We start from the raw sequence: 25,869 nt of genomic DNA on the forward strand, positions 1-25,869 counted from the left end.
CATCCCGTCTGCTGCTGTCCCTCTCCATGACTATAGTAAAGGTCAGGGAGTTGTGATCACTTTCACCGAAATGCTCTCCCACTGAGAGATCTGCCACCTGGCCTGGTTCGTTGCCAAGCACCAAGTCCAACATAGTCTCCCCTCTAGTCGGCCTATCTACATATTGAGTCAGGAAACCTTCCTGGACACACCTGATAAAAACTGCTCCATCCAAATTATTTGCACTAAGGAGGTTCCAATCAATAGTAGGGAAGTTGAAGTCACCCATGACAACAACCCTGTTACTTCTGCACCTTTCCAAAATCTGCTTCCCAATCTGTTCCTCCATGTCTCTGCTGCTATTGGGGGGTCCATAGAAAACTCCCAACAAAGTGACTGCTCCTTTCCTGTTTCTGACTTCCACCCATAATGACTCAGTAGACAAACCCTCCTCGACGACCTCCCTTTCTGCAGCTGTGATATTATCCCTGATTAACAATGCCACTCCCCCACCTCTTTTACCTCCCTCCCTATTCCTTTTGAAACATCTAAACCCTGGAACATCCAACATCCATTCCTGCCCCTGTGATATCCACGTCTCCGTAACGGCCACAACATCGTAGCTCCAAGTACTGATCCATGCTCTAAGTTCATCACCCTTATTCCTGACACTTCTTGCATTAAAATAGACACACTTCAACCCATCATACTGGCTGCAACTTTGCCCTGTCAACTGTCTAACCTTCCTCGTAGACTCTCTGCACTCTGTATCTGCCTGTTCAACGGCTACCCCATCCACTGATCCGTAGCTCCGGTTCCCATCCCCCTGCGAAACTAGTTTCAACCCTCCCGAAGAGCTCTAGCAAACCTCCCGCCCAGGATATTGGTGCCCCTCCAGTTCAGATGCAACCCGTCCTCCTTCTACAGGTCCCACCTTCCCCAGAAGGTATCCCAATGATCCACATATCTGCATCCATCCCTGCTACACCAGTTCTGTAGCCACGTGTTGAGCTGCACTCGCTCCCTGTTTCTAGCCTCACTAGCACGTGGCACCGGTAACAATCCTGAGATTACTACACTGCTCGTCCTGCCTTTCAGCTTCCAACCTAACTCCCTATATTCGCTTTTCAGGTCCTCATCCATTTTCCTAGCTGTCATTGGTACCGATATGTACCATGACCTCTGGCTGCTCCCCCTCCCCCTTAAGAATCCTGTAGGCTCGATCCGAGACATCCCTGACCCTGGCATCCAGGATGCAACATACCATCGTGGAAAGCACGTATAGAGAGATGGTCACACCGCAGGCTCAGACTCCACAGGCAGGAAGGGAATGGGAGAGAACTAGGCAAAGCAAGAGGACTAGGCAGGCAGTTCAAGAATCTCCTGTGGCTATTCCCCTGCAAAAAAGATCTACTGCTTTGGATACTGTTGGGGGGAATGGCGCCTCGGGAAAACAGCAACAGCCCAATTCGTTGCACCACGGTTGGCTCTGCTGCACAGGGCAGGAGTAAAAAGTGTTGTAATGCAATAGTAATAGGTGATTCAGTTGTGAGGGAAATAGATAGTCGTTTCTGTGGCCGCAAAAGAGACTCCAGGATGGTATGTTGCCTCCCTGGTGCTAGGGTCAAGGATATCTCAGAGCGGTTGCAGGACATTATGAAGGGGGAGGGGAACAGCCAGTGGTCGTGGTACACATTGGTACAAACGACATAAGTTTTTAAAAAAAAGGATGGGGTCCTAAAAGCAGAAAATAGGGAATTAGGAAGTAATTTGAAAAGCAGGACCTCAAAGGTAGTGATCTCAGGCGGTTTAAAAAAAGCAAATGGTATGTTGGCCTTCATAGCGAGAGGATTCAAGTACAGGAGCAGGGATGTCTTGCAATTATACAGGGCCTTGGTGACGCCACACCTGGAATATTGTGTGCAGTTTTGGTCTCCTTTGGGGGGTGGGGGGGTGGGGGGGTGGTGACTTGGTGTGTGCCGGACGGACAAAGAAGTCAGGGCTGGTAGTGCAGGAGTCCCCAGAGGACATCCCACATTCTAACTGGTATTCAGTTCTGAGTACCGAAGGGGGAGAGGGTTCCTCTGGAGAATGCACCCAGAGCCATGACCGGAATGTCATGGGTGACTCAGCTGTGCTGGGATGGAGAAAAAGGGACAAGAGGGCAATAGTGGTCGGGGATTCTATGGTTAGAGGAACAGATGGGTGTTTCTGTGGTCGCAGACGTGATTCCAGGATGGTATGTTGCCTCCCTGGTGCAAAGGTCTTGGATATCACTAAGCGGCTACAAAGTATTCCGGACGGTGAGGGTGCATAGCCGGAGGTCGTGGTCCACGTTGGTACCAATGACATAGGTAGAAAGAGGGATGAGGTCCTGCAAAAAGAATTTAGGGAGCTCGGCAGCAGATTAAAAAGTAGGACCTCAAAGGTTGTAATGTCTGAGTTTGTTCCAATGCCACGGGCTAGTGAGCATATGAATAGGAGGTTAGAGCAGATGAATGCATGGTTGGGGAGATGGTGCAGGAGGGAGGGCTTTAGATTCTTGGATCACTGGGCCTGTTTCTAGCGAAGGTGGGATCTGTATAAGTTGGACAGGTTGCACCTGAACCAGAAAGGGACCAGCATTCTTGCTGGGAGGTTTGCTAGTGCTGTTGGGGGGGTGCGGTGGGTTAGACTAATTTGGCAGGGGGGTGGGATACAGAGTGGAAGCACAGTAGAGGGTGATGTACAATCAAATATAAATGTGAAGCTAAGTCACTCCGGAGGTCAGAGTAAATGTAGATCTGTTAAGGCTCAGGCAAATAATGCAAGGTTGGATTGTATCTATTTTAAAGCAAGGAGCCTTACTAGTAAGGCAGATGAATTGAGGGCATTGATTAACACATGGGAATATGATATTATTGCTGTTACTGAGACATGGCTGAGGGAAGGGCAGGACTGGCAGCTTAATATCCCAGGGTATAGAATCTTCAGACGTGACAGGGGAGGGGGTAAAAGAGGAGGTGGCATCGCACCGTTGATTGAAGAGACAATTACTGCAGTAAGGAGGGATGATATCTTAGAAGGTTCCTCAAATGAGGCTGTATGGGTAGAACATAAAAACAAAAATGGGGCAATCAATTGGCTGGGAGTGTATTACAGGCCTCCAAACAGTCAGGCAGTGGTAGAGGAGCAGATGTGTAGGCAAATCTCAGAGAGGTGCGATAATAATAGGGGATTTCAACTTCCCCTATGTTAGAGGGGATAGTATTAACAAAGAACAGTACAGCACAGGAACAGGCTATTCGGCCCTCCAAGCCTGCGCCGATCTTGATGCCTGCCTAAACTAACACCTTCTGCACTTCCGGGGTCCGTATCCCTCTATTTCCTTCCTATTCATATATTTGACAAGATGCCTCTTAAACGTTGCTATCGTATCTGCTTCCACCACCTCCCCTGGCAGCAAGTTCCAGGCACTCGCCACCCTCTGTGTTTAAAAAAAAACTTGCCTCGCACATCCCCTCTAAACTTTGCCCCTCTCACCTTAAACCTATGTCCCCTAGTAACTGACTCTTCCACCCTGGGAAAAAGCTTCTGACTGTCCACTCTGTCCATGCCGCTCATAACTTTGTAAACCTCTATCATGTCGCCCCTCCACCTCCGTCATTCCAGTGAAAACAATCTGAGTTTTTCCAACCTCTCCTCATAGCTAATGCCCTCCAGACCAGGCAACATCCTGGTAAACCTCCTCTGTACCCTCTCTGTAGGGGGGTACTTAAAGTAATTAGGACAGCGAAGAGGGGGCATGAAAAATCACTGGCAGACAAGATAGAGGAAAATCCTAAGGCGTTTTAGAAGTATGTTAGGGGCAAAAGGATAACCAGGGAAAAAGTGGGGCCCATTAGGGATCAAAGAGGCAATCTGTGTGTGGAGCCGGAGGACATAGGTAAAGTTTTGAACGATTACTTTTCATCTGTGTTCACTATGGAGAAGGATGATATAGGCGTAGCGATCAGGGAGGGGGATTGTGATATACTTGATCAAATTAGTATTGAAAAGGAGGAAGTATTAGCTTGTTTAAAAGTGGATAATTTCCCAGGCCCAGATGAGATGTATCCCAGGCTGTTATGTGTGGCAAGGGAGGAGATTGCAGGGGCTCTAACACAAATTTTCAGATCCTCTCTGGCCACAGGAGAGGTACCAGAGGACTGGAGGACAGCGAATGTGGTACCATTATTCAAGAAGGGTAGCAGGGATAAACCAGGTAATTACAGGCCGGTGAGTCTAACATCAGTCGTAGGGAAAATATTGGAAAAAATTCTGAGAGACAGGATTAATCTCCGCTTGGAGAGGCAGGGAATAATCAGGGATAGTCAGCATGGCTTTGTTAGGGGGAGATCGTGTCTAACTAACTTGATTGCATTTTTTGAGGAGGTGACTAGAGTTGTAGATGAGGGTAAATGTAGATGTAGTATACATGGACTTCAGTAAGGCTTTTGATAAGGTCCTGCATGGGAGATTGGTTAAGAAAGTAAAGGCCCATGGGATCCAGGGTAATTTGGCAAATTGGATTCAAAATTGGCTTAGTGGCAGGAGGCCTGTGACCAGTGGTGTACCACAGGGATCGGTGCTGGGACCCTTACTGTTTGTAGTGTACATTAATGATTTAGACATGAATATAGGAGGTATGATCAGTAAGTTCGCAGACGACACGAAAATTGGTGGTGTTATAGATAGTGAGGAGGAAAGCCTTATATTACAGAACGATATAGATGGGCTGGTAAGATGCACGGAGCAGTGGCAAATGGAGTTTAATGCTGAGAAGTGTGCGGTGATGCACTTTGGGAGGTCTAACAAGGCAATGTAATATAAAATGGATGGTAGGACCCTAGGGATTACAGAGGGTCAGAGGGACCTTGGGGCGCTTGTCCATAGATCACTGAAGGCAGCAGCACAGGTAGATGAGGTAACCATGTGGGATACTTGCCTTTAATAGCTGAGGCATAGAATATAAGAGCAGGGAGGTTATGGAGCTATATAAAACGCTAGTTAGGCCACAGTTGGAGTACTGTGTACAGTTCTGGGCACCACACTATAGGAAGGATGTAATTGCACTGGAGAGGGTGCAGAGGAGAATCACCAGGATGTTGCCTGGGCTGGAGCATTTCAGCTATGAAGACAGACTGAAAAAGCTAAGGTTGTTTTCCTTGGAACAGAGAAGGCTGAGGGTGGATATGATTGAGTTATACAAAATTATGAGGGGCACTGATAGGTTAGATAGGAAGAAACTTTTTCCCTTAGCAGAGGGGTCAATAACCAGGGGGCATAGATCTAAGGTAAGGCGCAGGAGGTTTATAGGGGATTTGAGGAAACATTTTTTCACCCAGAGGGTGGTTGGAATCTGGAATGCACTGCCTGAAGAGGTGGTAGAGGCAGGAACCCTCAACATTTAAGAAGTATTTAGATGAGCACTTGCAATGCCATAGCATACAAGACTATGGGCCAAGTGCTGGAAAATAGGATTAGAATAGTTAGGTGCTTGATGGCCGGCACATACACAAGGGCCGAAGGGCCTGTTTCTGTGCTGTATAACTCTATGACTAATTACCTTTGTTTAACTCCAGAACGCTAGTGTGGGACTTCAGTTTCTCACCCTCAAACTGAATTTGAAATTCTAGCATGCTGTGATCACTCTTCCCCAGAGGATCCTCAACTTGAGATCATTAATTAATCCCACCTCGTTACACAATACCAAATCTAGAATAGCCTGCTCCCTGGTTGGTTCCACAACATATTGCTCCAAAAAACAATGTCTGATACATTCAATGAACTGTCCCTCGAGGCTCCCCTTGCCAGTTTGATTAATCCAGTCTTTATGTATATTAAAATCACCCATGATTATTGCCGTATCTTTCTTGCAAGCCCCCACTATTTTCTGGTTTATACTGTGCCCCACTGCGGAACTACTGTTTGGGGGTCTGTAGGTTACTCCCACCAGGGTCTTCTTTCCCTTGCTATTTCTTATTTCTACCCAGACTCTTTCTATGTCTTGATCTCGGTGCCTAAATCATTTCTCACTACAGCACTGATCTCTTCCTTTACTAACAAAGCTACACCACCTCCTTTTCCTTCCTGTCTATATGTGATACACATGCAGATAGGGACAGAAAAGAGCGGAAGAGAAATAAAGTGGAGAGTTTTGAGGCAATATCTGAAGAGTTCCTTGTTATTGTGCTTCGAGCTCACTGTCGAGTCCTTTTGCAGGTAATTCTTGTTTTTTGTTGGGGCCCAGTATTCTTCTTAAACCTTGTTCACTGCAGGAGACTTTTCTCTCTTGGAGTTCATATGTCTTCAGTGGATTCCAAAGCTGGTGAGAAAGAGATGAGCAGACAGGAGAGAGATGTTCTTGATCTGGGAGCCAGGAGCTTTCTCTGTTCAAATTCTCTGTAGCCAATTTAAAACCCAGTTCAAAACTCTGCAACAGCCAGTTGACCATGTGGCTAAACTGGTCTGACCACGTCTTCTGTGCATTGGGAGGAGGCACCCGTTCCTTTGTTCCAACACTGTCTGCTAGTATGCAAAAATGTCTTTCTGGCTAGGGGCCTGGCAATTCCTTGTAGTAGGCCCTCTTTTCTTCCCAGCAAAAATTTGAAGTTTAATGTCCATGTGGCAAAATTAATGTGCTTCATTCTTGGCCGGTGGGGGCCTGCATGACAATGGTATTAGATTAAAAGAAATGGTTTATAATGTTGCAAAGAATAGTAGTAAGTCTGAGGATTGGAAGTATTTTGGAAACCAACAAAGGGCTACCAAAATGTTGATAAGGGGGGATAAAGAATGAGGGTAAACTAGCCAGGAATATAAAAGCAGATTGTAAGCACTTTTACAAGTAAATAAAAGGAGGTGAGTAGAAAGAACAAAGAACAGTACAGCACAGGAACAGGCCATTCCGCCCTCCAAGCCTGCACCGATCTTGATGCCTGCCTAAACTAACACCTTCTGCACTTCCGGGGCCCATATCCCTCTATTCCCTTCCTATTCATATATTTGTCAAGATGTCTCTTAACCGTCGCTATCGTATCTGCTTCCACCACCTCCCCTGACAGCAAGTTCCGGTAGCTACGGTAAACATTGATTCCTTAGAGGCAGAGACAGGAGAAATTATCTTGGAGAATGAGGAAATGGCAGAGATGTTCAACAAATATTTTGTCTGTCTTCCTAGTAGAAGACGCAAATTACATACCAGAAATGGAGAATAACCAAGGTGCTAATAAGAGTGAGAAGCTTAAGGTAAGTAATATCAGCAGAGAAAATGAATTGGAGAAAAAACCTAAGGACTAAAAGCTGACAAATCCCGCGGACTTGATGGCCGACATCCTAGGGTTCTAAAAGAGGTAGCTGCAGATATAGTGGATTCACTGGTTATGATTTTCCAAAATTCCCTAGATTCTAGAAAGGTCCCAGCCGACTGAATTTTAACAAATGTAAACCACTATTCCAGAAAGGAGGGAGAGAAAACCGGAACTACAGTCCAGTTAGCCTGACGCCAGTCATCAGGTAAATGCTGGAATCTATTATTAAGGAAGGCTTAACAATCCTTTTGGCCTCCTTGTCTCGAGAGACAATGGGTAACGCCTAGAGGAGGTCACGTTTGTGGAGCAGCACCTGGAGTGGCTATAAAGGCCAATTCTAGAGTGACGGACTCTTCCACAGGCGCTGCAGGTAACGTTGGTTGTTGAGGCTGTTACACAGTTGGCGCTCTCCTTACACTGCTGTCTTTTCCTGCCAACTGCTGAGTCTCTTCGACTCGCCTCTCTTTAGCCCCGCCTTTATAGCTGTCCGCCAGCTCTGGCGATCACTGGCAACTGACTCCCACGGCTTGTGGTCAATGTCACAAGACTTCATGTCGCGTTTGCAAGCGTCTTTAAAGCAGAGACATGGACGGCCGGTGGGTCTGATACCAGTGACGAGCTCGCTATACAATGTGTCCTTGGGGATCCTGCCATCTTCCATGCGGCTCACATGGCCAAGCCATCTCAAGCGCCGCTGGCTCAGAAGGGCATATGTCCTGGGGATGTTGGCCGCCTTGAATATACGATCCTGCCAGCTGATGCCAAGGATTCTCCAGAGTCAGCGAAGATGGAATGCTTTGAGACATCAGTCTTGGCTGACATACGTTGTCCAGGCCTCACTGCTGTAGAGCAAGGTACTGAGGACACAGGCTTGAAACACTCGGACTTTTGTGTTCCATGTCAGTGTGCCATTTTCCCACACCCTCTTGGCCAGTCTGAACGTAGCAGTGGACGTCTTTCCCAGGTGCTTGTTGATTTTTACATCGAAAGACAGGTTACTGGTAATGGTTGAGCCGAGGTAAGTGAACTCTTGAACCACTTCCAGAGCGTGGTTGTCGAAATTGATGGCTGGAGCATTTCTGACGTCCTGTCCCATGATGTTCGTTTTCTTGAAACTAATGGTTAGGCCAAATTCATTGCAGGCAGCCGCAATCCTGTCGATGAGTCTCTGCAGACGCTCTTCTGTGTGGGATGTTAATGCAGCATCGTCAGCAAAGAGGAGTTCCCTGATGAGGACTTTCTGTACTTTGGTCTTCGCTTTTAGACGGACAAGGTTGAACAACCTGCCATCTGATCTTGTGTGAAGGAAAATTCCTTATTCTGAAGACATGAACTCGTGAGAGCAGCAATGAGAAGAAGATCCCAAACAGTGTAGGTGCGAGAACACAGCCCTGTTTCACGCCATTCAGGATAGGAAAGGGGTCTGATAAGGCACCGCTATGCTGAATTGTGCCTTTCATATTGTCATGGAATGAGGTGATGATAGTTAGTAGCTTAGGTGGACATCCGATCGTTGCTAGTAGTCTGAAGAGACCACGTCTGCTGACTAGGTCAAAGGCTTTGGTGAGATCTATGAAGGCGACGTAGAGGGGCATCCATTTGCGGCATTTCTCCTGCAACTGGCAAAGGGAGAACAGCATATCAATGGTGGATCTCTCTGCTCGAAAGCCGCACTGTGCCTCAGGGTAGACACGCTCAGCCAGCTTCTGGAGTTTGTTTAAAACAACTCGAGCAAAGGTTTTCCCCACTGTGCTGAGCAGGGAGATTCCAAGGTAGTTATTGCAGTCACCGCAGTCACCCTTGTTCTTATAGAGGGTGATGATATTGGCAACGTGCATATCCTGTGGTACTGCTCCCTCGTCCCAGCACAGGCAAAGCAGTCACCAGGGAAATGCTGGAATCTATTATTAAGGAAGGCTGAACAATGCACTTTAAAAAAAAAATGTCTGCGTTTGCTGACACCACCACCACCAGATGGCGCTGCAATGGCACATGCACGAATGCAGCCTGTGCCACTAAAACGTGAAAGTCTGTGATGTCAGGCAGCTGCCAGGATTAAAGATGGCACTGCTCAAATAATCACACGAAGGCAACCTAAACACATGGCAGCACACAATGGCCGGAGGGAGAGAGCGAGCGGGCTGGGGTGGGAGGGAGAGTGAGCGGGGAGGGGAGGGAGCGGGCGGGCCGGGGAAGGGAGGGAGCTGGCGGGCGGGTGAGCCAGCGGGGGTGGGAGGGGTGCTGTGAGCGAGTAGGCGGGGGTCGGTAGCAGGCAGCAGGGGGAAGGAGGAGAGCGCACCCTCCACCAGCAAGGTCTTCGGCCGTGCTGTCCCCGCACCCGCTCTCGACCCGCTCCCCAGACCCTCTCTCCCCCCCCACCCTGCTCTCCTCCCGCTCCCCAGATCCCCCCACCCCTGCTCTCTTCCTCCTCCCCCCCCACCCCTGCTCTCTTCCTCCTCCCCCCCCCCACCCCTGCTCTCTTCCTCCTCCCCCCCCCACCCCTGCTCTCTTCCTCCTCCCCCCCCCACCCCTGCTCTCTTCCTCCTCCCCCCCCACCCCTGCTCTCTTCCTCCTCCCCCCCCCCACCCCTGCTCTCTTCCTCCTCCCCCCCCCCACCCCTGCTCTCTTCCTCCCCCCCCCCCCCACCCCTGCTCTCTTCCTCCTCCCCCCCCCCACCCCTGCTCTCTTCCTCCCCCCCCCCCCCACCCCTGCTCTCTTCCTCCCCCCCCCCCCACCCCTGCTCTCTTCCTCCCCCCCCCCACCCCTGCTCTCTTCCTCCCCCCCCCCACCCCTGCTCTCTTCCTCCCCCCCCCCACCCCTGCTCTCTTCCTCCCCCCCCCCACCCCTGCTCTCTTCCTCCCCCCCCCCCCACCACCCCTGCTCTCTTCCTCCCTCCCCCCCCCCACCACCCCTGCTCTCTTTCTTCCTCCCCCCCCCCCACCCCTGCTCTCTTTCTTCCTCCCCCCCCCCCCCCTGCTATCTCCCCCCACACCGGCTCACTCCAGCCCATATCCCCCCACCATCTGCCCGCGTTACGCGATGCCGTCTCTGTGCATGCACCAATGCCATCTGGCCACATTACGTGATGACGTCATCTGTGCATACGCCAACCAGTCCTGGCACTGCAGAACGCAGCGCATGCGCAGAGGGTAGGAACCAATCCGATTGGCGCAGTGGGATGACGTAAGCTGCCGGCTGCGTTGTCAGTAATTATGGTGAAAAAAAAAAATCATAGTATGATCAAAAAAAGTCAACATGGTTTTACGAAAAGGAACACAAAGAAGAAATGCTGGAAATACTCAGCAGGTCTAGCAGCATCTGTGGAGAGAGAAGGAGAGTTAACATTTCAGGTCAGTGACCCTTCATCAGAACTGGCAGATATTAGAAATGTGAAAGGTTTTAAGCAAGTAAAGTGGGGGTGGGACAAGGGATAACAAAAGAGGTGTTGATAGGACAAGGTCACACAGAATAACTGAGCAGAAGGTCACGGAGCAAAGGCAAATGGTATGTTAATGGTGTGCTGAAAGACAAAGCCTTAGTGCAGAGAGGGTGTTTATGGACAGAAAACTGAGCAGACTGCCCCCAAGCACAAACACAAAAAAAAGCAGTGGGTGGGCACAGTAGAAACAAACAAAAATAAAATAAACACAAATAAAAAAGAAAAAAATAACTAAAAATAAAAAGGGGTGCCAGTCATGGTCTGAAGTGATTGAACTCTGTTCAGTCTGGAAGGCTGTAGCGTGTCTAATCGGTAAATGAGATGCTGTTCCTCGAGCTTGCGTTAATGTTCACTGGAATACTGTAGCAATGTTAGGACAGAGCTGTGAGCATAAGAGCAGGGGGCAGTGTTGAAATGGCAAGCAAACGGAAGCTCAGGGTCATGCTTTCGGACTGAACGGATATGTTGCAAAGCGGTCACCCAGTCTGCATTTGGTTTCACCAATGTAGAGAGACCACATTGTGAGCAGCGAATACAGTATACTACATTGAAAGAAGTTCAAGTAAATCGCTGCTTCACCTGAAAGGAGTGTTTTGGGCCTTGGTAGTGAGGAGAGAGGAGGTAAATGGGCAAGTATTACACCTGCGATTGCAGGGGAAGGTGGCGTGGGAAGGGGATGAGGTGGTGGGGGTAATGGAGGAGTGGACCAGGGTGTTGTGGAAGGAACAATCCATTTGGAATGCTGACAGGGGAAGGGAGGGGAAGATGCGTTTGGTAGTGGCATCACGCTGGAGGTGGTGTAAATGGCGGAGGATGATCCTTTGGATGTGGAGGCTGGTGGGGTGGAAAGTGAAGACAAGAGGGGCCCTGTCGTGGATCTGGGAGGGAGGGGAAGGGGTGAGGGTAGAGGTGCGGGAAATGGGCTGGACACAGTTGAGGGCCCTGTCAACCACAATGGGGGGCAATCCTCAATTGAGGGAAAAGAAGACATATCAGAAGTGCTGTCATGGAAGGTAGCATTATCAGAGCAGTTGCGTCGGAGACGGAGAAACTGGGAGAATGGAATGAAGTCCTTACAAGAGGCAGGGTATGAAGAAGTGTAGTCAAGGTAGCTGTGGGAGTCGGTGGGCTTATAATGAATATTATTAGACAGCCTATCCCCAGAGATGAAGACAGAGAAGTCAGGGAAGGGAAGTGTCAGAGATAGACCATGTAAAGGTGAGACAAGGGTGGAAATTGGAAGCAAAGCTGATAAAGCTTTCCAGTTCCGGGCGGGAGCAGGGAACAGTACAGGATGACTATAATGGTACAGCCTGCTGGACTGAACATAGAACAGTACACGCCCTTCGGCCCATGATGTTGTGCCGAACCTTTAACCTACTCCAAGATCAAACTACCTACATACCCTTCATTCTACTATCATCCATGTACCTATCCAAGAGCCACTTAAATGTCCCGAATGTATCTGCTTCTGCTACCACCGCTGGCAGCGCATTCCACGCACCCACCACTCTCTGTGTAAAGAACCTACCTCTGACATCTCCCCGAAACCTTCCTCCAATCACCTGAAAATTATGCCCCCTGGTGATAGCCCTTTCCGCCCTGGGAAAAAGTCTCTGACTATCCACTCTATCTATGCCTCTCATCATCTTGTACCCCTCTCAAGTCACCTCTCATCCTTCTTTGCTCCAATGAGAAAAGCCCTAGCTCTCTCAACCTTTCTTCGTAAGACATGCCCTCCAGTCCAGGCAGCATCCTGGTAAATCTCCTCTGCACCCTCTCTAAAGCTTCCACTTCCTTCCTATAATGAGTCGACCAGAACTGAACACAATATTCCAAGTGTGGTCGAACCAGGGCTTTATAGAGCTGCAGCATAACCTCGCGGCTCTTAAATTCAATCCCCCTGTTAATGAAAGCCAACATCCCATACGCCTTCTTAACAACCCTATCAACTTGGGTGGCAACTTTGAGCGATCTATGGACATGGACCCCAAGATCCCTCTGTTCCTGCACACTACCAAGAATCCTGTCTTTTAAGCCTGTATTCTGCATTCAAATTCGACCTTCCAAAATGAATCACTTCACACTTTTCCAGGTTGAACTCCATCTGCCACTTCTCAGCCCAGCTCTGCATCCTGTCAATGTCCCGTTGCAACCTACAACAGCCCTCCACACTATCCACAACTCCAGCAACCTTCGTGTCATCGGCAAACTTGCTAACCCAGCCTTCCACTTCCTCATCCAAGTCATTTATAAAAATCACAAAGAGCAGAGGTCCCAGAACAGATCCCTGCGGAACTCCACTGGTCACTGAGCTCCAGGCTGAATACTTTCCATCTACTACCACCCTCTGTCTTCTATGGGCCAGCCAATTTTGTATCCAGACAGCCAACTTTCCCTGTATCCCATGCCTCCGTACTTTCTGAATGAGCCTACCATGGGGAACCTTATCAAACGCCTTGCTAAAATCCATATACACCACATCCACTGCTCTTCCTTCATCAATGTGTTTTGTCACATCTTCAAAGAATTCAATAAGGCTTGTGAGGCATGACCTGCCCCTCACAAAGCCATGCTGACTGTCTCTAATCAAACCATGCTTTTCCAAATAATCATAAATCCTGTCTCTCAGAATCCTCTCCAATAATTTGCCCACTACCGACGTAAGACTGACTGGTCTATAATTCCCAGGGTTATCCCTATTCCCTTTCTTGAACAAGGGAACAACATTTGCCACCCTCCAATCATCTGGCACTACTCCAGTGGACAGTGAGGACGCAAAGATCATCGCCAAAGGCGCGGCAATCTCTTCCCTCGCTTCCCGTAATATCCTTGGGTATATCCCGTCTGGCCCCGGGGACTTATCTGTCCTCATATCATTCAAAATTGCCAGCACATCCTCCCTCATAACATCAACCTGTTCGAGCATATCAGCCTGTTTTACGCTGTCCTCACAAACGACCAGGTCCCCCTCACTAGTGAATACTGAAGCAAAGTATTCATTTAGGACCTCCCCTACCTCCTCCGACTCCAGGCACAAGTTCCTTCCACTATCCCTGATCGGCCCTACCCTCACTCTGGCCATCCTCTTGTTCCTCACATAAGTGTAGAACGCCTTGGGATTTTCCTTAATCCTACCCGCCAAGACTTTTTCATGTCCCCTTCTAGCTCTCCTAAGTCCATTCTTCAGTTCCTTCCTGGCTACCTTGTAACCCTCTAGAGCCCTGTCTGATCCTTGCTTCTTCAACCTTAAGTAAGCTTCCTTCTTCCTCTTGACTAGCTGTTCCACATCTCTTGTCATCCAAGGTTCCTTCACCCTACCATCCCTTCCTTGCCTCATCGGGACAAACCTATCCAGCAGTCGCAGCAAGTGCTCCCTAAACAACCTCCACATTTCTGTCGTGCATTTCCCTGAGAACATCTGTTCCAATTTATGCTCCCCAGTTCCTGCCTAATAGCATTGTAATTCCCCATCCTCCAATTAAATATTTTCCCATCCCGTTTGCTCCTGTCCCCCTCCATGACTATAGTAAAGGTCACCGAAATGCTCTCCCACAGAGAGATCTGCCACTTGGCCTGGTTCGTTGCCAAGCACCAAGTCCAACATAGTCTCCCCTCTAGTCGGCCTATCTACATATTGAGTCAGGAAACCTTCCTGGACACACCTGACAAAATCTGCTCCATCCAAGCTATTTGCACGAAGGAGGTTACAATCAATATTAGGGAAGTTGAAGTCACCCATGACAACAACCCTGTTACTTCTGCACCTTTCCAAAGTCTGCTTCCCAATCTGTTCCTCCGTGTCTCTGTTGCTATTGGGGGTCCATAGAAAACTCCCAATAAAGTGACTGCTCCTTTCCCGTTTCTGACTTCCACCCATAATGACTCAGTAGACAAACCCTCCTCGACGACCTCCCTTTCTGCAGCTGTGATACTATCCCTGATTAGCAATGCCACTCCCCCATCTCTTTTACCTCCCTCCCTATTCCTTTTGAAACATCTAAACCCCGGAACATCCAACATCCATTCCTGCCCCTGTGATATCCACGTCTCCGTAATGGCCACAACATCGTAGCTCCAAGTACTGATCCATGCTCTAAGTTCATCACCCTTATTCCTGACACTTCTTGCATTAAAATAGACACACTTCAACTCATCATACTGGCTGCAACTTTGTCGTGTCAATTGTCTAACCTTCCTCACAGACTCTCTGCACTCTGTATCTGCCTGTTCAACAGCTACCCCATCCACTGATCCATGGCTCCGGTTCCCATCCCCCTGCCAAACTAGTTTAAACCCTCCCGAAGAGCTCTAGCAAACCTCCCGCCCAGGATATTGGTGCCCCTCCAGTTCAGATGCAACCCGTCCTTCTTGTACAGGTCCCACCTTCCCCAGAAGATATCCTAATGATCCACATATCTGAAACCCTCCCTCCTACACCAGCTCTGTAGCCACGTGTTCAGCTGCACTCGCTCCCTGTTTCTAGCCTCACTAGCACGTGGCACCGGTATCAATCCTGAGATTACTACTCTGCTCGTCCTGTCTTTTAGCTTCCAACCTAACTCCCTATATTCGCTTTTCAGGTCCTCATCCCTTTTCCTAGCTATGTCATTGGTACCGATATGTACCACGACCTCTAGCTGCTCCCCCTCCCCCTTAAGAATCCTGTAGACTCGATCCGAGACATCCCTGACCCTGGCACCCAGGAGGCAACATACCATCCGGGAGTCTTGTTCGCGACCACAGAATCTCCTGTCTGTTCCTCTAACTATTGAATCTCCTATCACTATCGCTCTCCTATTCTCCCCCCTTCCCTTCTGAGCCACAGAGCCAGGCTCTGTGCCAGAGACCTGGCCGCTGTGGCTTTCCCCTGGTAGGTCCCCCCCCCCACCCCCCCAAACTGTATCCAAAGTGGTATACTTATTATTGAGGGGAACGGACATTGAGTTCATTAATTTCAGAGCATGAAAGGGGCCTCCCTTTTTATTTTTAGTTATTTTTTATGTGTTTATTTTATTTTTGTTTGTTTCTACTGTGCTTACCCACTTTTTTCAGGTTTGTACTTGGGGCCAGGCTGTTCAGTTTTCTGCCAGACCTGCTGAGTATTTCCAGCATTTCTTGTTTGTGTTTCCAGCATTTCCAGTATCTACAGTATTTAGATTTAGAGATACAGCACTGAAACAGGCCCTTCGGCCCACCGAGTCTGTGCTGACCATTAATCACCCATTTATACTAATCCTACACTAATCCCATATTCCTACCACATCCTCATCTGTCCCTATATTCCCCTACCACCTACCTATACTAGGGGCAATTTATAATGGCCAATTTACCTATCAACCTGCAAGTCTTTTGGCTGTGGGAGGAAACCCACGCAGACACAGGGAGAACTTGCAAACTCCACACAGGCAGTACCCAGAATTGAACCCGGGTCACTGGAGCTGTGAGGCTGCGCCACTGTGCTTTTATTTTCAAAAAGGAAGTCATGTTTGACAAATTTATTAAAGTTTTTTGAGAATGTAACTGGTAAGGTAGATGAAAGGGAGCCATTAGTTGTATTATACCTGGATTTCCAAAAGGCATTTGATAACTTGCCACACAACAGGTTAATATGCAAGACAAGGGCTCATGGAGTTAGGTGTAATATTAGTGTGGATAGAGGATTGACTAACGAACAGGAAACAGAGATCAGGGATAAATTAGGCATTTTCAAGTTGGCAGGCTGCAACTAGTGGAGCGTCACAAGGATCAGTGCTGGGGCCTCAACTATTTACAATCTGTCAATGACTTAGACAAAGAGAAAGTAATGTATCTGTTAGCTGAAAATACACAGTTGAGAATGTAAGCTGTGAGGACACAGAGGCTGTAAAGAAAGGCCGAGTGAGTGGGCAACAAGGCGGGATCTGGAGTATAAGGTGGGCAAGTGTGAGGTTATTCACTTTGGTAGTAAGAATAGAAAAGCAGAATATTTTTTAAAAGATGTCAAATCTTTAAATATCTCAGTTCCGAAGAAGGGTCACTGACCCGAAACGTTAACTCTGCTTCTCTTTCCACAGATGCTGCCAGACCTGCTGAGTGAATCCAGCATTTCTTGTTTTTGTTTCAGATTTCCAGCATCCGCAGTATTTTGCTTTTACTTTAAATATTTATGTTCAAGGAACACGAAGTTAGCATGCAGGCACAGCAAGCGATTAGGAAGGCAAATGGCATGTTGGCCTTTATTACAAGGTGATTGGAGTACATGAATAAAGTCTTGCTACAGTTGTATGTGGCTTTGGTGAGACCACACCCGGAGTAGTGTGTGCAGTTTTAGTCTCCATATTTAAGGAAGGATGTACTTGCATTGGAGGTAGTACAGCGAAGGTTCTCTAGATTGGTTCCTGGGATGAGAGGGTCCTCCTATGATGAGGGGCTGAGTAAGTTGGGTCTGTATTCTCTCGTGTTTAGAAGAATGAGAGGTGTTCTCATTGAATCATTCAAGATTCTGAAGGGGCTTGACAGGGTAGACACTCAGAAGTTGTTTCCCCTGGCTGGGGAATCTACAACACAGGCATAGTCTTAGGATAAGCGGTCAGTTATTTAGGACTGAGATAAGGAGAAATTTCTTCACTCAAAGGGTTGTAAATCTTTGGAGATCTCGACCCCAAAGGGTTGTGGATGCTCCAACATTGAATAAATTTAAGACTGAGATAGACAGATTTTTGGTGTCTGTGAATCAAGGGAGATGAGGAGTGGGCAGGAAAGTGTGTTGAGGCAGAAGATCAACCGTGATAGTATTGAATGGTGGAGCAGGTTCAAGGGGCTGTATGGTGTATACCTGCTCCTATTCCCACCTTTCCCACCATCGAGGTTAAACTGACCAGCTTGTAGTTGGTGGATTGCACCTTTTTTTTTTTGAAGAATAGTGTAACATTTTCAATTCTCCAATCCACTGTCACTACCCAGATATCGAAGGAGAATTGGAGAATTATGGCCAGTCCCTCTGTATCCTCGAATGCATGCCATCGAGTCCTGATGACTTATCAACTTCAAGTACAGCCAACCTTTCCAATATTTCCTCTTTATCAATTTTTAGCTCATCGAGTATCTCAATACCCTTCTTCACTATGACTTTGGCAGCATATTCTTCCTTGGTAAAGACAGATGCAAAGTATTCATTTAGTACCTCAGCCATGCCCTCTGTCCATGCCTAGATCACCTTTTTAGTCCCTAATTGGCCCCACCCCTCCTCTTACTAGTCTAAATCAGGGGACACGATCACTGACCAACGCAAGCAAATAGATTGCTGGGTGGAGCGCTACCTGGAACTGTACTCCAAGGAAAATGTCACTGATTCCGCCCTCAATGCAGCCCAGTCTCTGCCAGTCATGGATGAGGTGGACTAACAGCCAACAAAATCGGAACTCAGTGATGCCATTGATTCTCTAGCCAGTGGAAAAGCCCTTGAAAAGGACGGCATTACCCCTGAAATAATCTAGAGTGCCAAGCCTGTTGTATTCTCAGCACTCCATGAACTGCTTTGCCTGTGCTGGGATGAGGGAGCAGTACCACAGGACATGCACGATGTCAATATCACCATTTATAAGAACAAGGGTGACCACGGTGACTGCAACAACTACCGTGGAATCTCCCTGCTCAGCATAGTGGGGAAAGTCTTCGCTCGAGTCGTTTTAAACAAAGTCCAGAAGCTGGCTGAGCATGTCTACCCTGAGGCACAGTCCGGCTTTTGAGCAGAGAGATCCACCATTGACATGCTGTTCTCCCTTCGCCAGCTACAGGAGAAATGCCGTGAACAACAGATGCCCCTCTACATTGCTTTCATTGATCTCACCAAAGCCTTTGACCTCGTCAGCAGACGTGGTCTCTTCAGACTACTAGAAAAGATCGGATGTCCACCAAAGCTACTAAGTATCATCACCTCATTCCATGACAATATGAAAGGCACAATTCAACATGGTGGCTCCTCATCAGAGCCCTTTCCTATCCTGAGTGGTGTGAAACAGGGCTGTGTTCTCGCACCTACACTATCTGGGATCTTAGTTTAGTTTAGAGATACAGCACTGAAACAGGCCCTTCGGCCCACCGAGTCTGTGCCGACCATCAACCACCCATTTATACTAATCCTACACTAATTCCATATTCCGACCACATCCCCACCTGTCCCTATATTTCTTCTTCTCCCTGCTGCTCTCACATGCGTTCAAGTCTTCAGAAGAAGGAATTTTCCTCCACACAAGATCAGACGGCAGTTTGTTCAACCTTGGCCGTCTAAGAGTGAAGATCAAAGTAGGGAAAGTCCTCATCAGGGAACTCCGCTTTGCTGATGATGCTGCATTAACATCTCACACTGAAGAGTGTCTGCAGAAACTCATCGACAGGATTGCGGCTGCCTGCAATGAATTTGGCCTAACCATTAGCCTCGAAAACGAACATCATGGAACAGGACATCAGAAATGCTCCGTCCATCAATATTGGCGAGCACGCTCTGGAAGTGGTTCAAGAGTTCACCTACCTAGGCTCAACTATCACCAGTAACCTGTCTCTCGGAAATCAACAAGCGCATGGGAAAGGCGTCCGCTGCTATGTCCAGACTGGCCAAGACAGTGTGGGGGAAATGGCACACTGACACGAAACGCAAAAGTCCGAGTGTTTCAAGCCTGTGTCCTCAGTACCGTGCTCTACGGCAGCGAGGCCTGGACAACATATGTCAGCCAAGAGCGATGTCTTAACTCCTTCCATCTTTGCCTCCGGAGAATCCTTGGCATCAGGTGGCAGGACCGTATCTCCAATGCAGAAGTCCTCGAAATGGCCAACATCCCCAGCATATACACCCTACTGAGCCAGCGGCGCTTGAGATGGCTTGGCCATGTGAGCTGCATGGAAGATGGCAGGATCCCCAAGGACGTATAGTACAGCCAGCTCGTCACTGGTATCAGACCCACTGGCTGTCCATGTCTCTGCTTTAAAGACGTCTGCAAATAAAGAACAAAGAACAGTACAGCACAGGAACAGGCCATTTGGCCCTCCAAGCCTGCGCCGATCTTGATGCCTGCCTAAACTAAAACCTTCTGCACTTCCGGGGCCCATATCCCTCTATTCCCTTCCTATTCATGTATTTGTCAAGATGTCTCTTAACCGTCGCTATCGTATCTGCTTCCACCACCTCCCCTGGCAGCAAGTTCCAGGCACTCACCACCCTCTGTGTATAAAAAAAAAAAAAAAAAACTTGCCTCGCACATCCCCTCTAAACTTTGCCCCTCGCACCTTAAACCTATGCCCCCTAGTAACTGACTCTTCCACCCTGGAAAAAAGCTTCTGACTGTCCACTCTGTCCATGCCGCTCATAACTTTGTAAACCTCTATCCTGTCGCCCCTCCACCTCCGTCATTCCAGTGAAAACAATCTGAGTTTTTCCAACCTCTCCTCATAGCTAATGCCCTCCAGACCAGGCAACATCCTGGTAAACCTCCTCTGTACCCTCTCCAAAGCCTCCACGTCCTTCTGGTAGTGTGGCGACCAGAATTGCACGCAATATTCTAAGTGTGGCCTAACTAAGGTTCTGTACAGCTGAGCATGACTTGCCAATTTTTATACTGTATGCCCCGACCGATGAAGGCAAGCATGCTGTATGCCTTCTTGACTACCTTATCCACCTGCGTTGCCACTTTCAGTGACCTGTGGACCTGTACGCCCAGATCTCTCTGCCTGTCAATACTCCTAAGGGTTCTGCCATTTACTGCATACCTCCCACCTGCAATAGACCTTCCAAAATGCATTACCTCACATTTGTCCGGATTAAACTCCATCTACCGTTTCTCCGCCCAAGTCTGCAACCGATCTAGATCGTGCTGTATCCTCTGACAATCCTCATCATTATCCGCAACTCCACCAACCTTTGTGTCGTCCGCAAACTTACTAATCAGACCAGCTACATTTTCCTCCAAATCATTTATATATACTACAAACAGCAAATGTCCCAGCACTGATCCCTGCGGAACAGCACTAGTCACATCCCTCCATTCAGAAAAACACCCATCCACTGATACCCTCTGTCTTCTATGACCGAGCCAGTTCTGTATCCATCTTGCCAGCTCACCTCTGATCCCGTGTGACTTCACCTTTTGCACCAGTCTGCCATGAGGGACCTTGTCAAAGGCTTTACTGAAGTCCAGATAGATAACATTCACTGCCCTTCCTTCATCAATCATCTTTGTCACTTCCTCAAAAAACGCAATCAAATTAGTGAGACACGACCTCCCCTTCACAAAACCATGCTGTCTCTTGCAAATAAGTTCGTTTGTTTCCAAATGGGTGTATATCCTGTCCTGAAGAATCCTCTCTAATAATTTCCCTACCACTGACGTTTGGCTCACCGGCCTATAATTTCCTGGATTATCCTTGCCACCCTTCTTAAACAAAGGAACAACGTTGGCTATTCTCCAGTCCTCTGGGACCTCACCTGTAGCCAATGAGGATGCAAAGATTTCTGTCAAGGCCCCAGCAATTTCCTCCTTTGCCTCCCTCAGTATTCTAGGGTAGATCCCATCAGGCCCTGGGGACTTATCTACCTTAATGCTTTGCAAGACACCCAACACCACCTCCTTTTTGATAATGAGATGACTGAGACTATCTACACTCCCTCCCCTAGGCTCATCATCCACCAAGTCCGTCTCTTTGGTGAATACTGATGCAAAGTACTCATTTAGCACCTCGCCCATTTCCTCTGGCTCCACACATAGATTCCCATCTCTGTCCTTGAGTGGGCCAACCCTTTCCCTGGTTACCCTCTTGCTCTTTATATACGTATAAAAAGCCTTGGGATTTTCCTTAATCCTGTTTGCCAATGACTTTTCATGACATCTTTTAGCCCTCCTAACTCCTTGCTTAAGTTCCTTCCTACTGTCTTTATATTCCTCAACTGCTTTGTCTGTTCCTAGCCTTCCAGCCCTTACAAATGCTTCCTTTTTCTTTTTGACTAGGCTCACAATATCCCTCTTTATCCAACGTTCCCGAAACTTGCCAAACTTGTCTTTCTTCCTCGCAGGAACATGCTGGTCCTGGATTCTAATCAGCTGACGTTTGAAAGACTCCCACATGTCAGATGTTGATTTACCCTCAAACAGCCGCCCCCAATCTAAATTCTTTAGTTCCTGCCTAATATTGTTATAATTAGCCTTCCCCCAATTTCGCACCTTCACCCGAGGACTACTCTTATCCTTATCCACAAGTACCTTAAAACTTATGGAATTATGGTCACTGTTCCCGAAATATTCCCCCACTGAAACTTCGACCACCTGGCCAGGCTCATTCCCCAATACCAGGTCCAGAATAGCCCCATCACTAGTTGGACTATCTACATATTGTTTCAAGAAGCCCTCCTGGATGCTCCTCACAAATTCTGCCCCACCCAAGCCCCTAGCACTAAGTGAGTCCCAATCACCCACCACCACAACCCTGTTACCTTTACATCTTTCCAAAATCTGTCTACATATCTGCTGCTCTACCTCCCGCTGGCTGATGGGAGTCCTGTAGTAAACCCCCAACATCGTGACTGCACCCTTCCTATTCCTGAGCTCTACCCATATTGCCTTGCTGCATGAACCCTCTGGGGTGTCCTCCCGCAGTACAGCTGTGATATTCTCCTTAACCAGTAATGCAACTCGCCCACCCCTTTTACATCCCCCTCTGTCCCGCCTGAAGCTTCTAAATCCTGGAAAGTTTGGCTGCCAATCCTGCCCTTCCCTCAACCAAGTCTCTGTAATAGCAACAACATCATATTTCCAAGTACTAATCCAAGCTCTAAGTTCATCTGCCTTACCTGTTATACTTCTCGCATTGAAACAAATGCACTTCAGACTACCAGTCCCGCTGTGCTCAGCAACATCTCCCTGCCTGCTCTTCCTCTTAGTGCTACTGGCCTTATTTACTGTGTCCTCCTCATTTATTTCACTAGCTGTCCTACTGCTCTGATTCCCACCCCCCTGCCACACTAGTTTAAACCCTCCCAAGTGACGCTAGCAAACCTTGCAGCCAGGATATTAGTGCCCCTCCAGTTTAGATGCAACCCGTCCTTCTTGTACAGGTCCCATCTGTCCTTGAAGAGAGCCCAATGGTCCAGATATCTGAAACCCTCCCTTCCACACCAGCTGTTCAGCCACGTGTTTAGCTGCACTATCTTCCTATTTCTAGCCTCACTGGCACGTGGCACAGGGAGTAATCCAGAGATTACAACCCGAGAGGTCCTGTTTTTTAACTTACTACCTAACTCCCTAAACTCCCCCTGCAGGACCTCATCACTCTTCCTGCCTATGTCATTGGTACCGATGTGTACCACAACCTCTGGCTGTTCACCCTCCCCCTTCAGAATGCCCCCTGTCCGTTCAGAGACATCCTTGACCCTGGCACCAGGGAGGCAACATACCATCCTGGAGTCTTTTTTACGTCCACAGAAGCGCCTATCTGTGCCCCTGACTATAGAGTCCCCTATAACTATTGCTCTTCTGCGCTTTGTCACTCCCTGCTGAACAACAGTGCCAGCCATGGTGCCACTTCTCTGGCTGCTGCTGTTTCCCCCTGATAGGCCATCCCCCCCAACAGTATCCAAAACACTATACCTGTTAGAGAGGGGGATAACCACAGGGGATTCCTGCACTGACTGCCTGCCCCTTGTAGCGGTCACCCATCTATCTGCCTGCACCTTGGGTGTAACCACTTCTCTAAAACTCCTGTCTTTGACGCTTTCCGCCACCTGCACGCTCCTAAGTGCATCCAGTTGCCCTCCAACCGATCCATGCGGTCTGTGAGGAGCTGCAACTGGGTACATTTCCTGCAGATGTAGTTGTCCAGAACACTGGAAGCGTCACGGACCCCCCACGTCTCACAGTTGAAGTACTTCACCCCTCTCACGTCTCACAGTTGAAGTACTTCACCCCTCTCACGTCTCACAGTTGAAGCACTTCACCCCTCTAACTGTCATTTCTAGCACTAATTAATAAATTAATTTAAGATAAATAAATGCTTATTAAATCCTTACTAAATTATGATACACTTAACTATGTGGTCCCTAGTGCTAGATTTCTACAATAAATACTAAATGCTATCTAAATACAGTAATCTCCTCCCTCTGGTTTAGTTACTCTACTTATTAATTAGTGTTGTAATAAATTTTTATCAGTTTTATTTTCAAATTCGGTACAGATTCCCTGCCAGCCAATCAGGTCACAGCTTTCCTGTGACGTCACCTTTCAGTTTTTTTTTCCCCCACCCGAGGTAACTTACTCTGTAAACTCACCGCTCCGGAACTCCGCCCTCCGAGTCTGCTCCGAGAATCCCCGAGGTAAGTTTTTTATACTTACCGGACTGGAACTCCGCCTTCCGCGTCTGTTCGAGAATCCCCGAGGTAAGTTTTTTATACTTAGCGGTCTGGAACTCCGCCCTCCGAGTCTGCTCCGAGAATCCCCGAGGTAAGTTTTTTATACTTACCGGACTGGAACTCCGCCTTCCGAGTCTGTTCGAGAATCCCCGAGGTAAGTTTTTTTTATACTTACCGGACTGGAACTCCGCCTTCCGAGTCTGTTCGAGAATCCCCGAGGTAAGTTTTTTATACTTAGCGGTCTGGAACTCCGCCTTCCGAGTCTTCTCCCTGAATGTGACATGAAGTCTTGTGACATTGACCACAAGTTGTGGGAGTCAGTTGCCAGTGTTCACCAGAGCTGGCGGACAGCTATAAAGGCGGGTCTAAAGAGTGGCGAGTCGAAGACACTTAGCAGTTGGCAGGAAAAAGGACAGAAATGCAAGAAGAGAGCCAACTGTGTAACAGCCCTGACAACCAATTTTATCTGCAGCATCTGTGGAAGAGTCTGTCACTCTAGAATTGGCCTTTATAGTCACTCCAGGCGCTGCTCCACAAATCACTAACCACCTTTAGGCACCTGCCCATTGTCTCTCGAGACAAGGAGGCCAAAGAAGAAGGCGGACCCATGCCTCCTCTTACTACCCTTTTTTACTATTTATATATGCCTTTTAGTTTCCCTTTTAGTTGTTAATCTCTTCTCATTCTCTTTTGCCTCTCATTTTTTCACTGCCCCTCTGAACTTCCTATCGTTGATCTGGCTCTCACTTGTATTATCAAACTGACATATGCACCTATTTTCTGCTCCATCTTGCACTTAATCTGTTTCATCATCCAGGGAGCTCTGGCTTTGTTTTACCTTTCACCTTCGTGAGAATGTACCTTGACTGTATCTGAACTATCTCCTCTTTAAAGGCAGCTCATTTTTCCATTGAAGTTCTGCCTGCTAATCTTTAATTTCAATTAACCTGGGCAAGGAAGGAGTGGAGTGGTGAGAGGTAGATTGTGGGAATGGGGAAGAGGAGGTGAGGTGGAGAGGAAAGGTTGGGTGGGGAGCAGAAATGGAAAGGAAGGGTTGGGTGGGGGTGGGTGGGGGATGGAGAGGTGGGTGGGAGGGAAAGGGGAAGAGGGGGAGGGAGATGTGGGGGAAAGGGGGTAGGAGGGAGGGGAGAGTGGGTTATAAGGGAGAAAAGGAGGGCGAGGTGAAGGGGGGGAGGAAGGAGTGTGTCGTCTGGGGTGGACAGGGAGGAGGGAAGTGTGCAGAGGCTAGGTGGGCGGTAGGCGAAGAAGCTGGCAGAAGGGGGAAGGGGGAAGGAAGTTGGAGGGAGAGGGTGGGATAGGGAGAGGAGGGGAGGTGTCGGTTGAGTGGGAGAAGTGTTGAGCAGGAAAAGAGAGAACAGGAGGGATAGGGAGGAGGTGATGGAGTGGGGGGTGATAGAGGGTGTGAAGGAATCGAGAGGGAGAGAGTGCGTTTGAGGGGTTGGGGGGGTGAATAATGTGCAGGAGCAGGTAGGGGTGGAAAAAGATGAGAGGGAGCTGGGGGAATTAACACGAGGAGGAGAAAGAGAGAGGGGGAGCTCGGATGCAAGGGGGCTGCAGTTTGTGCATCATGTAGGGGTCGCCATGAGATTTATTTCCCCAATTTTCTCTTACAGAGACTGACCAGCCATCTCCACAGCAAGAGAGCTCCTCCTTACCTCATAAACCTGGACCCAGCCGTACATGAGATTCCTTTCCCAGCCAACATAGGTGAGGGTCCTGGGTCGGGG

General features: G+C 48.4%; 1 protein-coding gene across 2 annotated transcripts in view; it reads left to right on the top strand.

Annotated features, from left to right (window-relative positions):
- The window catches only part of gpn1 (GPN-loop GTPase 1), a 137,581-nt gene that overhangs the window by 17,607 nt on the left and 94,105 nt on the right, over positions 1-25,869 (top strand). For both annotated transcript variants that reach the window (XM_068027571.1, XM_068027572.1), the window contains exon 2: positions 25,756-25,849. In XM_068027571.1, the coding sequence (XP_067883672.1) occupies positions 25,756-25,849 (94 nt within the window). The remainder of the gene's footprint in view (positions 1-25,755; positions 25,850-25,869) is intronic.

Source organism: Heterodontus francisci, unplaced genomic scaffold, assembly GCF_036365525.1.
Source record: "Heterodontus francisci isolate sHetFra1 unplaced genomic scaffold, sHetFra1.hap1 HAP1_SCAFFOLD_593, whole genome shotgun sequence".
In the NCBI taxonomy this organism is placed as follows: Eukaryota; Metazoa; Chordata; class Chondrichthyes; order Heterodontiformes; family Heterodontidae; genus Heterodontus; species Heterodontus francisci.